Below are 14564 nucleotides of genomic sequence, written 5' to 3' on the forward strand. Positions count from 1 at the left end.
CCGAGCGGGTGAGTCCCCATCCCCGGAACAGGTCGGCCTCGCCGCCCCGGGAGGGTTCGCTGTCCCGGGGGTCCCCGTGCTCGAGTGGGGGACGCACAGAGGCCCCGCGGTGCCGCGGGCGTGTTCGGGGGGTGCGACATCGCTGCGGTGTTGCGGGGAGGGCAGGGCTGGGGCTTTCCCTTTTCTCTGCTTTTTATTAACTTGTGGTGGTTTTGGCTGGGGTAGAGTTAATTTTCTTCGCGGTGGCAACCGTGGGGCTGCGTGGAGCTTGCCCGGGTGGGAGGTGCGGAGTGCTGCCGGAGCGCAGTGAGCTCCCTGTGGATGTGCTGGCACTACCCACGTCAATACGCTGAGAGTCCGTGGTTTGCTGGGGATAAGAAAGCTACAGGTCAAAGTCCCTGGTGCCAGTTCATCTGCTAAAGATGACGCCTTTGCAGGTTGCCAGAGCCGCTGGTGCGGGAGACAGCGCGTTCTGAGCCCCCCGGTTATCCGCAGCCCGCCCGCCCTGGGCTCCGCGGGGGAAGGAGAGGGGGCAGGATGTGGCCTGGCTTCTTGCGGGACTCTGGCTGGACAGGGAGCACGGTCCTGGAGCAGAAAGGCGCTCTCAGCCCGCTCAGGTGTGCGTGTTAACCTGGAGGCTCTAAACCCACACACTGGCCTGTGAAATCTGGGCCATGAATATAGTAGGGGAAGCTGCCCAGTCAGTCTTTCCAACTCCGTCTATACAAAAAGACTAAAATAATTTGTTTCTAGCAGTACTTTTACATTAATTGTAACGAAACCACTTTGTTTTCCAGTAGTTGAGAGAGCAGTTCATCTTCAGCAGGTTCTCAAAGAGTTGGGGTTCATGTAGGTGTGCTGGAGGCACCAGTGCCTCAGGATGATGTTACTGGTGGGAACTTCCAGGTTCTGGACTGAGCTGCAGAACTGGCACCTTTGTACAAACCCACTTTTTAAAACGATGCATTGATCTCTCAGAAGAGAACAGATTCATTTTCCAAATCTCATGTGTTTTTATGGTCTGCATTGAAGCCCATCTCAGCTTCTCCTTTAAGAAGACTCCTGTGGCTATAGCAGTTTGCTGTGGGCAATGACAAGTCTATTTTTAAACCTTCACTTTTCTTTTGTTTCCTGTAATACGATCTTTGCTATGATCCTTATACTCATCTTCAGAGGGATGGTGGTGACCTGGAATGCAGCAGGCACTTTGCAAATACTCTCCGAGCTCTGTCCTTGAAGGGCTGGAGCTGTTTGAAGAGTGCTGGGGTGCCTTGCAATTGAAATGGGAAAGCTGGAGTCCTGGCTGTGGAGAGCTCTCAAGTGCAGGGCTGGGGCCTTTGATGGCCGAAACTTTTTTTTTTTTGAGAAGGTGTTAGAGATCTGTTTTAAGGGAACAAAAAGTTCCTGTATGCACTCTGCTCTCCCCAGGAGGTGTTAAGTGTGTGCCGTGGTTTCAGAGGTTTGCCTTCCCTCAGGATTTGTTTGCTGGGATAAGACCTGCATTCCTCTGATTCAGGGGTCGGGTATGTGCTCCTTGCCCAGTGGCACAGGACTCGGGAGTAGTTCCTAACTGTAAATCTCTGCCTGTTTGTCTCCACACTGAGTGAGAGGTGTATTTTGTTCTGTCTTCATTTTGGGACAAACTTTAAGGTCTGTTGCTGTGACTTAGTTCACCCCTCAACCTTCTCAGTTTGTAAATAATCAGCTCTTACAGGCCTAAATCATGGTTAGGACAGAATTATGCCAGGTGAGGCTGTTATTTAAATGAAACAACTTGAGGGGAAAAACCCCCATTATATAGTTTTACTTTTAAGTCTTATAATGTGTCTCAAAGTTTCAAGCTGGGGAAGGGAAATCCTACTGACCTGGTGTTGATGATGTTTCCAGAGGTGCTGCCGACATTCTCTGTCTAAGTTCCACTGCCCAGGAACTGTTGCTAACTGGGTTTTTTTATTATTTATTTATTAGGAAATAAATTTAGAAAACTATTTATTAGGAAAATACTTGAGTAGCAGAGCTGTTGAGTTTGTTGCCTTATGTTTATACTCTGTAGGGAATAGGATGGCTGTGTTAGTTACTGACAAAAGAACTGGTGAAGCCCCGGATAGTGTGTGCAGAGGTTCAGCCTCGCCCTCCATGGGCACCACTCATAAAGTGATTTTGGCCATACTGTGTTCCTGGGGCTTGCAATTCAACACACTTTGAGACGTAAGGGTTTTATTGTATGCCTTAGTAGCTGAAGATTTGATATTCTGGTGATTGTTCACACTCTTCTCTTAACACGTATGAAGTTGGTTGCATTTTTTCTGCTGAGGTGACCTGCTAAAGATCACCTCTAACACTGAGCAGAAGGATCCTTTTGCAGGAGAATGCAAGTGTGTAGAGGAGCTGAGGTGAAAGGGGAGGGCTAAATATAGCCATTTCCTGCAGAACTTATCTGCTTTTGAGGCTGGTTTTCCAAATGGAACTGGTGTCTTCCAAGCCCTCAGTGAGGGTAGGAAGAGAACATGGGCGGGGATAAGAACACCCGTGGGGTGTTGTGGGTGGGTTGTGTTTGTGGTTTTTGTTTTTTCCAGCCAGCTGGTACTCTGAAGTCATGCTTAAATTTAATGAAAGCCCGATGCTAAAATAGGATCTAGGGACAGCCGTTGTGAAATAATTAGGCACCCGTTCAGCCCTTCTTGTCCCTGCCAAAAAAAAGCTACTTGAATTCATTTACATTCTTGGTATTAGAACTCTCAAATAGCATCTTGATACCTGCTCTACTGTGTATAAACAGGTTAAAAACTTGTCCCACTTCACCTGTGCAACTCTCAGGAGCTACAGCAGATTGCAGTGGTGGTATTGAACATGGGTGATTTCTGAGTGCCTCTGTGTATGAGGGTTCATGGATGTCACAGAGGTGGGTGGCAGGCTGGCCTCAGCCAGGGTGTGCACGTGGATTAGGGGATGGATTAGTTACTTTAGGATCTGAGGGTAGTCAAGACTGAGACAGTTTAAGAGCATCTTAGTTACAGAGATATCTGATGCTGTCAAAATCCTCACCTTTTGAGCACTGCTGTAGACAAGTTCTGTGGCCACACGTTGGGGGTGTAAGGCTTTTATGTCATGTACATACCTGTACGTATCTGTAAAAATCAGGAATGATGGTGTTTTCCAGCAGTGTTGGAAAGCTGAATTCACATGTCTGTGAAAACTGTTTTGGGATCACAAATTTATAAAATGTAGACTATGAAATGTATGGAGTTCCATGGAAATGCTTTCAAGAAGTTCCTTTTTTTTTCACTATGTTTGCAGCCAAAACATGGTTTCAGAGTAATGCTTTCAAAAGCGTGGAAGTGCAGACCAATAACAGTAAGTGATTGTAGTGCAATAGTTTTCTGTGTTATGTTGGACCATGAGTTTGCACGTGACCCAGTCTCAGGTGATGGCAGTCCCTTCCTTAGCGTGTGGTCTTCTGGTGCTGTGTGTGCACAGTGCTCACAGGTTCCTGTTTCAGAGTGATTTGCATCTGTAGATTGAGGTTGTTCAGAACACCCTCCCAAAATTCTCCTCTGGTAAGAAGACCCAGAGAGAACGAACTGCAGTTATAAAGTAGCATTGAAGCACACCTTTGCCATGAACATGAGATGCCGTTTTCTGGAAGGAACGTGAGGAGTGTGCCTGTGCTCCTAGTGAAACAAGCACACTCCTTTATGTGGGAGAAAGCAGCACTGCAGTTCAGAAGTGCTGGTGTTCTTCACTGGCAGTTCAGATGCTCGCCTTCCCCTGGAAGGCCAATCTGCTCCTGAGTAGTCAACATCAGGTGCTGGAATCACAGTCCGCCAGGTAGTGTAGATCCCTCTTTAACAGGGCTCTTTTGATGTGCTCTTGCCTTTCATGCAGTGCCTCACCTTGTTTGCTGCCCCAGTGCTGGCCGTGCCCGTCACTCTGCAGCGTGGTGGCAGTGCCCGGTTGTGCCTGGCAGTGTGCTGGGGCCAGGGCTCTTGGACACAGGATTCTGCCAGCTCTGGTGAGAACATGCTTTGCATTCCTTGTGCCTGCAAACTAGTGTGCCACCAGCGCTGAAACACCTAACAAGCCCCCCAGATCAAGGTCACTTATCTCAAGGGATGGAGTTCTGTTTGAATGCAAAGGCATTGTAAGTGCCTAAGCAATTGGGATAATCAGTGTCCTTCAGCTCCACAGTTTCTTCAAGCTTGGGACCTGTTTTAGGTTTACATGAGGTTGGCTCAGCCTAGTTTTGCAAGGCTGTGTAAGGTGGTGTGTAAATAAACTGACTTGCTAAGGGGAGAAATGCTTTAAAGGAAATAGTGTAGAGGTCTTAAAGTCACAATTGACATGAGTAAATTGGAAGTGATGATCCTAGGTAATTTATTATGCAATAAATGGTGAATACTGGGTGTAATCAATTGTCAGCAGCTTTAAAATTAAAACCAATAGTTTTTGTGTGGTGCCTTTTTAAGCTATAGACTGACTGTGGTGGGACATTCAGGAGACTTTTTTAAGGTACAGTTGGATCTGTTGGTAGGCCTGTGGGAGACCAGTAAATGCAGTGATTCAGATGCAGTTTTGGGCTTGGGAATTTACCTCTGACTGGGAAGTGTGGGGTAGGGCGCAGAGGAGGGTGGAAGAATGCCCCTTTTACGCTGTGTCCTTACGCTTCTTCCTGAGCATCTGCTCCTGGCCTCTTCTGGAGTCAGGTTATTGCTGGTTAGGCGTGTGTGTTGTTGGTGTGCAGAGGCAGTTCCGTGGTTCTCGCCCCCAGAAGTCCTGTTGTCACTGCATCTCCCCTTCTGAAACGCTCCTGGCAGGGTCAGGCCAAGTCACTGTTCCCTGCCTGTGATGCTACTGGAAAGATGCATCCGGAAGTGTGTGGAGCTTGTTGTAGAGCAGCTCCAGTCTGCTTTAGGGAAAGGAAGGCTCTGGCTTTGTTAAGAGAAGCTTATTAAAGTGAAGACCACCAGTTTGGTGATTGTCCAAGGCTGCCTTTGGAGTTGTTTGTGTAGTCTGAAATGACCAAGATGGAGATAGAAGATGGTGAGCTGGAACACCAAAAGCTGTTATCTGGGCCTTTTTACAGAAGACGTGTTGCTGCAACACTTAACCTTCTGTCCTGAGTGCCTGGAATGTTCCTTCTCAGCATGCTGAAGCCACAGATCATCCTGTTAAATGGAAGCTGGTAGGAGGACTTGTTCCTTGTCTTACAGAGCAGTTGTAGTGAGCTGTGCTCGCTGGAGGTCGGGACTTTCTTGTTCTGACTGCAAACCTTACCTCTGCTAATGAGCTGCAGAAGAGAGGCCAACAAACACCTCTTCTAATTGCAGGTCTGCTGTTTGCCTGGCAAGGATCCTGTGACAGCAGGAGCGGGCTGGCAGCCTTCACCAGCAGCCTTTGGCTTTGTGGATCGCTTGGAGGCTAGAAGTGGCTTCCCTTTGAAGTCCTGGAAGCTGCTGATCCCTGCTTTCAGGAGTCGGTGTGCCTCAGCAGGCTTCTCCTGGGGTTTCTGGCTCAGTGGTTTGAGGCACTTGGGGCTGTGGTTGCACAAACCTTTTCACCAGCTACTAATGGCAGGCCAGTAAGTAGTCCTGCTTCTCCTTCTCCATGTGCTGTTCTTTTTCCTGTTCTGGCATCTCTGACCATGTGATGCACTGGATAAGGCATTCATTTGGTTAAAACTTAGTCTGCCTTTGCCAGGTTACTTCTAACCTTGGTTAATTCCCAGGTTTTTTTCTTGTGCTGGTGCTAAGGAGGGATTTCTGAGGGTGTGAGTGGCTGAGCAGACACACGGGACTGTGAGCTGCCTTGGTGTGTTTGTGAAGGCTGTTGCCTTGCTTGAGTGCACCCTGTGTATTTGGTGTGCCTCGGCCTGGTGGACCTGCTGTGGTCCACTCCCCAGGGAGAGTTCCTGCAGGTTTCCTTGCTGCTGGCTTGCTCTTGGCTATTGCCATGACACCAGGATGTGCTCAGACACACATTTTTGGCAGTCCCACATGCCTGCCTGCACTCCCTTCTCTGCAGGATGGTGACCAGCAGTGGCCAGCCTGTCCCCCAAGCTGCCATGCATGGGGCCAGAGCTGCCTGGGCTGCTCAGCCTGCCAGGGTGGGTGACGTCCTACACTGTCAGGTGCTGTGGAATGGGAGGTAGAAGAGATGAGACTGAAATCTCCCTAGGAACAAATGTAAAATTAAACAAAATGCGTGTTTGTATTAGTCAGCCTAAACCAGACTGTGCTATTTAGGGCTCTCCATTGCAATAAACTTGCCTCTTGTATTTGTGTGGGAGGACTGCAACAATTAAAGTAATTTTAAGGCTGAATCTTAAAAGAGAAAACAAAATGAAAAGATAATGGTTTGGTTTAAGAGAATATTAATTGTATCATATTACATTATAATACTCTTATATTAGAGAAAAGATAGGTGATATGCTGCAGGTTGGTTATTGGTAAAAGCCATGTCCATATTGCACATTAAAACTTTTCTTGACTTCATAAGGAGTAATATTTTTTTTATTTTTTAAAAGCCATTAAATTGCAGCCTTTACTGCTGCTGGAGAGTAAACTGCCTGCTGCAGCTGCAGTTGTGGGTAGCAGCCTGCTAAAACATCAACTTTGATGGCATGGGCTGGGTAAATCCCAGGCTGGAGTGATAAACAACACAGAGAATAAAAATTTTCCATTCCCCAGAAGTTGCTGAATAGAACTTAAAGACTAACTGGCGCAAAAGATAAAAAGATATAAAAGTATGTGCACAGGATGATAAATGTGAGTGGAACCAGTGGGAAAAAAAAGAGAAGAAAAGGACTATTCCAGCTGATTTCAGTATCAGGAGGATGATTTGGCAGTGGAGTTTATGGCAGTTAATCTTGTAGTATTACAGTGTGCTACTCCTTATTTTCTGTTCTCAGAACAAAAATGTGCAACTCGTAGTGCACCAGTCTGAGTGTTAAATTAACTAATTCCTATCTCCTTGGGCGTGGAATTAGAATAAGTTGTGCATTTAAAAAAAAGAAGGCTATTTTTAATTTGACTTCTAAATACTGGCTCAAGTTAAATGGTAAGAAAGAGCATTTGAGATGTACCCTTAGCACATGAAAAAAGTGCTGATCCTTGTGAATTTAAAAAACACCCACAACAGAATGGAGGGAGTGGGTGCTCTTGGTGGTTGTGATTACAATAGAAAAATAAATATTTGGAAAACGTAGGAAATTCTTTTCTGGACATTCATTCTTACATATTGAGCATTGATCTAAGTAACTTTTATTCCACTTGACCTTTATTTTTGGACTGAGTTGCAAAACCTGTCTAGATCGTGGGTCTAAATGTAGCGATGATGATGAAAATTGCCATGCAAGCACCTTTTTGCTCCACCCATTTTCCTTGGGGGTGACTAGGTGTGTATGTATGTGGTGTGGGACCATCTCTGCTTATCTTTTGATTCGAGAGCTGTCCTCCCTGCCAGAGGTAGCACGGGATCTTACTTTGATGTCTTGTTCCCCTCTCAGGCAGAGCCCTTTAGCTCAGTTGGGCAGCGCGTTGTGCCCAGACCAGCTCGCAAACGCCCGTCTGTGAGAGCCGAGGTACATCTTTGTGGTTAGGATGAAGGTTGAATCGTTTGAGTATTGGCTGTCCTCCAATTTCTTTGCATAATTTGAACCCGTCTCTGCCCAGAAAGAAGCATTCAAGTTATTTCAAGTCACTGGTATAGAAGAAAAAGCTCCACCTAAAAGGCTGCTCAGCAACGTGGGCTGTGTTGCCCCCACCTCAAATCCCCACGTCGTGCGCTGCGAAGGCGTGGCTGGGAGGTGGCTGGTGGCTTCTTTGGTCTGTCCTCCATGTCTGTTCTCATGGATCCTGCCCTTGGCTTTTGCTGTTGAGCCTGTGCACTTCTTAAATTCTTGAACAACTCCTTGGCATGGCTTTTGCTCTCTCACATTAGTTGGTTGCCAGTTGGGCCTTTACAAATGTGCCAGAAATGCCACGTAGACATTTCTGTGTGTGTTTGTGGACCTGGCATGTTTGCATCAGCCTCCAGTAGAGAATAATCTGAGTAACATGTCCCAGCTTGCCTAAACAATTGGATGTTTTTTCTGTCTTGGTGTAGGTACTTTACACATTTGTAAGACTCATGTCATACCTCTAAAGCAAACCTGGGCATGGTTGTTCTGCAAAACCTGTTCTAAAATCTAAACCTATTTATTCCCTTCCCTCCATACTGCTTCCTTTATGACACAAGTAATATTTTGAAGAATGAGTGAATCAATATGACTGTTCCTAAATTATGGAAATAAAAACCTAAGCACCATCAGAAGTCTGAAAGAAATACGGTATTTCCGTGCTTGATGCAAAAGTGGCATGTTTTAATGACTTTGACTTTTTTTGGAAAAGTCTTTGACTTCATCTTTTTGGTTGGGATTTGATCCTGAACATTGTTAGACATTCAAAGAAAATATGTATTGGACTTTCATGTGGAACAGTGTCCAGGATTTTGGGGGAACTTTGTCTTGTTTCTCCATTAGGAAAGCCAAAATGCCATGCAGTGAGGAGCCACAGCAACAAACTGGGTTTTGAAGCTCGATTTTCTTACACAGTTCCTGGAATCTCTGGTGAGGAATTGGTGTTCCTGAGGCTTCAATGCAGTTTTTATGCCTTCTGTAACAAAGGATCTGTGAGGAGTAAAACCTAATTTATTTCCAGTCTGGAGATTTGTAAAACTTTGACATGCATCCCAGTTATAATTACGTTGGTTTAGTTCCCAAAGTGGACGCTCTTTATTCTAAAAGAGGCCCTCCTGTGTGCAACCAGGAGTATTGAAGACCCTGAAGTGTTAGCGTTTGAATGGTTTTGGCTTAGCTTTAAAATAAATATCTACTGTATATGGAGCTCTGGGGAGTGGACTAAAGCAAATGGAAAAGGTGAATTAATGGGAAGTTGTTCCGCAAGGCTGGGTCCATAGAGCCACAGCACAGCAACACAGCGGCAGATGGAGGCAGAAAAAAGGCATTTTGAGAGCTTGCTTGTGTTTTGAGTCTGATGTGAAGTAGGTGCAATTCAGAGGCTGCTGTTCCTCTGCACGGGGTTCTGTTGTCATTGTTCTTGCTCTGCAGCATCTGTGGCTGGAGCAAATCTCCTGCGAGTGCCTGCACTGCTTCTGCAAGGAATAGTGAGGACCATTCCTGGCAGCTTTGGAAAGACTGCAGTGTTTGTCTCCTGGTACTTGATGGTTCTTTTGAGACCTGAGTGAAAACATCAACAGGTTCCCTTCTTGAAGACAGAGATTCACAGTTTTTCCTGTCTGTGATGGAAACCTGGAAAGAGGAGCATGTGCACTTCTTCAGGGCTGTGTGTGCCACAGACTGAGCAAAACAAATTGGCAAACCCTTGTTTTTCTGGGGAGGGAAGGAGCCTCACTCATAGCTTTTGGCTGCCTCCTGGTAGGAATTCATGTGCTTGTGAACTGAAAGTGGCCCTGGCACTGGGGCTGCAGGGTTTATGGGGTGAAGAGCCCCTGTGCTGGGAGTGAAGGTGGTCTCTGCTGTTGGGTCTCCTAAAGGAGAGTTCTGGAGAGCCAAGAGAGTGTTTGGCTCCCATTACAAGTAACTGGGGGGTTGGTGTTAAAGAGGGATGCTCGGGGATGCTTTGTGGGACTCAGGCGTCACTGTCAGAGGAGGGAGTGGCCAAGGGCCAGGCCTGTGGCAGTGTCTCTAACAGAGTATGTTATTGCTTGTCAGCTGGTAATTGGTGCTGTTCGCCTCTGCACACACTTCGTGTTCTGGGAATATGGATAAAACAGTGGGAAACATGTCAGTGAGGTCTTGGGTGGGCTGCCTTGTTCTGGTGACCACAGCTCACTGGTTGCTCTGGTGCCCTGGCATTGTGGTAAGGTCCTTGCTGGCAAGTCAGGAGAAATGTGGCAGCAAAGGATTGCTATGTTTGGCTTGGGATGGCCTTGCCTGAGAAGTTCTCAGTAGCACATGTGATGTCTCACAGGGTGGGGACTGTGGTTTTTAGCAGCTTTTCCTTGGTAGGAAGCACAAGGGCTCTGCTCCTGGGGTGGAGAGGCTGGAGACCACAGTCCTTTGTTGGGCTGTGCTGGCCAGGACCCTCCTCAGGGGGGTCTTTGGGGTCCCCCAGAGGAGTATGGCTCAGGCAGCAGAAAGTGAGTGTGTGTAGAAAAGGTTCTTTCTGAAACGCTGGCCAGTGTGAACATGAAGGGAATTGAACCCACACCAAAGTCACAAACAGCAGTGACCCACAGGCTGTAAATGAAGTCTCTTAGGGGTTGGTGTGCCAGCAGTGGGAAAGAATACCAAATGTGGGGTTTTTTTCCTCAAAGTTCTGAAATATTCTTCCAAAAATCTTAGGGCTTTTTTGACATGATTGATCTTGTTTCAGTCCCACAGGTGTGTTTGGTTATATGTGAATGAGGGATTCTTCTGCACCTGAGTTCATAATGGCATATTAATTAAAAAATGAATGTTGGACAAGCCAAAAACACTTGCATGTCATAATTGTTTGAAAGATGTCTGTAAGTGTGTTAGCTGACTGCTTTGTGCAGCTTGCAGGTTTTACCCAAATTGTACTTAGGACCACAGCTGAAGGAAGAAAGTGCTTGATGTGTTACCTTCTTTGTGGGAGATAATTATGGGTCAAGAGGCCACAGCAGGTACTGTATCAAGAAGCAAACCAAGGCTAAAGGAAATAGGCTTGTATGGCCAGTATGAGTTAGAGCTGAGCACAAAGGTGGGTTTTCTGGTGCTATATTTGGTCAGTTTCCTGAGACACCAAGGAAATATTTGAGCATCTGATCTTAAAGGGAGATTCTCTTGATTCTCTGATCTTGAAAGGCCACCTTCTTACAAAACAAACAAACAGAAAGCCCACAAAGAACATGTCTTCCCTGTTAAAGTGATTTAAAATGTTTAAATACAGTAAAGGAACATAGTAAATATTTTTCGTGTAGAACATGCAAAAAAATAACGTGATTTTATTCTGAATTAAGAACTAGCAAGCTAAAACTTAGACCTTTTTGGAAAGATTTGAAGAAGCAATGAGATCTGCATTGCTGAGATGACCCTGCCCTGAAGGTCCTGCAGAAACAGGCGTCACCTTCGGGGTTGTGCGTCTGGAGTATGAAAGTTAAAGTTAAAATTACTTTAAATGGCTGAACTGTTCTGGGTTTAATTTAATCTGTGTTTTTTATTTACTTGTTTTTCATAAAAACCCACAGTAAATGCTAAATAAAGTTGGTTAAATGCTCATCCCAGCTGCATCATGAGGAGGGTTTAAAGGTGACTGAACACTCCCTCCCAGTCTAACATGTCAGAGATTTGTAAAGAGTGTTTCAGATCTTCCACGCTGTCACAGTAGTGTGTGGGCTGGTGGGGGCTGTCCACTGGGACTCCCAAAAGCGGCAAAGCTGATCCCTGAGCTGAGAAGCAGGGTGGTCTTGTCTCCCCCTGCCCAGGTCACCCAGACAAGCTCACCTGGCTGGCTTAGTCCAGGGCAGTTCTGGAGCTGCAGGTCCTGTGTCCTTGGGCTAGTAATTGGGCCTTAGTGGCAAAAGGTGTTGATAATTTTTCTTGCATGATTAGCACAGTCAGGTTGCTGTAAGCCTGTTTTCCAATTAAAAATAAACTTTAAAGTATTGTATTTATAAGAGTGAATAATCAAAACAAATGTATCCTTTTCCATAAAAAATGGGGACCTGAGTTCCTGGGTGTTGGAGTAGAGGGATGGAGAGGGAAATGGTCTTTAAAGCCTGTATTTAGTTAGTATTAATTTGTGTTCAACAGCAATTAAACCTTTCTTAGAAAAGAACAAAAATAAGTACAAAGTCAGATCTAAAATTGGTTATTTAAATTGTACTCAACTTCCTAACTTAAATCACCTTGATCAACTTGGAAGCATTTAAATACACACCAAAACCTGAAATGAATATTCTACCTGAACAAATGTAAAATGCTGTTTTAAAAATTTCAGAAAACCATGTAAAATTCCAAATGTGTGGGTTGTGTTTTTTTGTTTGTTTGTTTTTGTTTGTTTAAAACCTTTAATTTCGAGTCATTATGCTCACACAATTACTCAGTTGGGTTTATTTTGCATTTCTGTAGCTATTTTTTTCCTGGTAGTAGTCTGAAGAAACTTCTATCCCAAGTACATCCCAGCTCAAGCGGAGCGAAATCCTCCATATAGTGCTGGAGTCGGTCAGTGTGGTGTTCCTTGCTGGGAGCAGCTTGTGCAGCCTGGCTGGATTTTCAGGTGGCCAGGGATTGCTTTCTCCCAGGGAGCCGTGCAGACCTGCAGAGAGCTCTGGCTTGTCCAGCCCTCCCTAGAATTGCTAGTTTGGCAACTCTGCCCCTGGGAAGTTTACCGCAGAATTATTTTGAAGCTGTTTGATTTCTTTGCAGCCCTGCTGTGGGAACTCAGTGGTTTTGGGTTTGCTTGTTCTGCCTGCTCTCAGCTGGTGCTGCTGGTACCTCTGTCATGGTGCAGTGACATCTCAGGCCTTTGCATGGTTGACAACAGAGCTGTTCAAACATCTCCTGCCCTCTCCTCCTCACCTGGAGGTAGGGGCACTGAGGCTGTGTTGGTATGGTCAAATACAGGCCATGGAGCAGAGCCTTTGCTTGGAATTTGTGTTCCCAGCAGTTTGCAGATGAGACCTGCCTTGTGCTCCAGGCTTACCTGTGGTGCCAAAGGAGCCTGTCTGCCTCTGGTTGTGTGGAGGTGGGACAGTGGCAGGACTCCAGAGCAAGGGAGCAGAGTGCTGCAGGGACATGTGGGGTTTATTGCTGCTGGAGGAGCTAATGTACAGTTGCAGGTCCAAAAACAGGTGTCCCTCTGAGCAGCTGTGGGTGAGGAGTCATCTCTTAGGAGAGTTCTTGGCTAAAGCTCAGTTGTTAGTAGTAGGGTTTCTTGCAGCAGTGTGTTTGTATCAGTAGGTCAGTGTTAACTGGTGTCCAGCAACCCTTGTCTTCCCCAAATGATCACTTTGAGGCATTTTGGAGTGAGTGGAAATGATCATGGTGTTAAGAAGGGGAACAGAAAAAGAGAAGAAATCAAAGAGCTTTTCTTGGTTAAAGTAGTTTTGCCATGTAACTTGTGTAGGTAGCTACACTTTGGTTTCCTGCATGGTCCATGAAATGGATATTGGGAGAATGCTGCTGCAGTGCTCTTTGAATCCAGGGACATCCTAGGCAGAGCAGATCTTGTTTGACTGCATAAATGTCTCTTCATGAGAAACAAACCCGACCAACAACCAAGTTCACACAATAGCTCACTGGTTTTAACTTCAATCTCTGCTAGCCCAGATCATGATTATCCTTGCTCTGGGAAGCCATGAGGAATGTTAGATGATCTGTCCTGAAAATGGTGGGAGGGACACACGGGAAGTCCTTGCTGCCAGACCACAGTTCAGCCCAAAGCTCTGGTACAAAGGAACTCAGTCTTGTCCATGTTTGTGGTGTATGTTCCCAGACAAAGGGCTGTGCAGATCAGTAGGGGTGACTTCTGTTTTTACTAGCTCATACGGTCAAGTGAGTTCATATTATTCAGTCAGTTCTGGGGGTTTTGGAGATGATTTAGTAATTCCTGTTTTTTTCAGCCAACTGACAGAAAAATAATGTATTAAAAGCATTGATAATTCATTTATTCAGCTTAGATCTGCTTGTTTGCTGGCAGTGTTCAGCTTCCTTTGGAGTATCTGGCTGCTGCAGGGTAGGCTGGGGACCCACGGAGACAGGGGCTGGGCGGGCCAAGTGTCACTGCTGCTGACTACCATTGCTGTGAGTTAATCCTGCTTTTCAGAGGGGAAATGGCTAATACGTGAGTAGGTGCCTTGTGAACAAGCAACAGCTGGGTGCAAAGCAAAAATCTGCTAAAACATGACTAATTTTTGAGTGTTGCATAGAGTTTTTGTCTGTATTCAGCAGCAAATTACCATTTGAGCTTATGCTGCTGTTGCTTCGCTGGAGCTGGCAAGAGCTGTGTGTTTGAATTGATGGTCATTGCTATGAGACTGTCAAAGCATTGGTACAATGTGGGGGTTGGCTCCCTGTTCTTCCACTTGCAACATGGCTGATTCCGTTCACCGAGAACTCTTTTAATTGGGCTCCACTCTGTGTTATGTTAAAACTCTGATGCTAGACACAGAAACCTGTGACACTTGTTTTGTTTGTTCCTGAAAACATACACTTCATTCTGCTTTGGCCATTCAGATTGGTTTTATGTGATTGTCAGCCGAAAATAATACTCCAATTGGCAGCAGCATGGCAGCTTCCTGCAGCCCGGGATCAGCAGGGGGGTAACTCATCCAGGGGGGCTGGGAAATGAAAATTCCTGCTCTGAGAGCATTTGTTGCTTAGCAAGAGGCATCGTGGCCTTGGGAAGGGCTGGCCCAGCACCCGGGCTGGCCTTGGCAGGCAGCTCCACATGCTGGGTGGTGGGTGCTCCGGGACAGCGGAGCCGGGCTGTTCTGGAGAACGTCTCTGCCACCATGGGCTGTCCCTGAGTGCCCAGCTGTGCTGGGAGCTGGGCTGGAGGCCAGCTGTGGGTGAGGCTGGG

General features: G+C 46.2%; 1 protein-coding gene across 2 annotated transcripts in view; it reads left to right on the top strand.

Annotated features, from left to right (window-relative positions):
- Positions 1–522: 522 nt before the first annotated feature.
- The window catches only part of ACVR1 (activin A receptor type 1), a 48234-nt gene continuing 34192 nt past the window's right edge, over positions 523–14564 (top strand). The window contains exon 1 of one of the 2 annotated variants that reach the window (XM_017736066.1): positions 523–617. In XM_017736066.1, the coding sequence (XP_017591555.1) occupies positions 538–617 (80 nt within the window). In that variant the 5' untranslated portion in view covers positions 523–537. Of the gene's footprint in view, positions 618–5418; positions 5579–14564 lie in introns of those variants that run through there. The other variant, XM_017736068.1, reaches the window with a different exon arrangement.

This window comes from Corvus brachyrhynchos, unplaced genomic scaffold, assembly GCF_000691975.1.
Source record: "Corvus brachyrhynchos isolate BGI_N302 unplaced genomic scaffold, ASM69197v1 scaffold45, whole genome shotgun sequence".
NCBI classification, from domain to species: Eukaryota; Metazoa; Chordata; class Aves; order Passeriformes; family Corvidae; genus Corvus; species Corvus brachyrhynchos.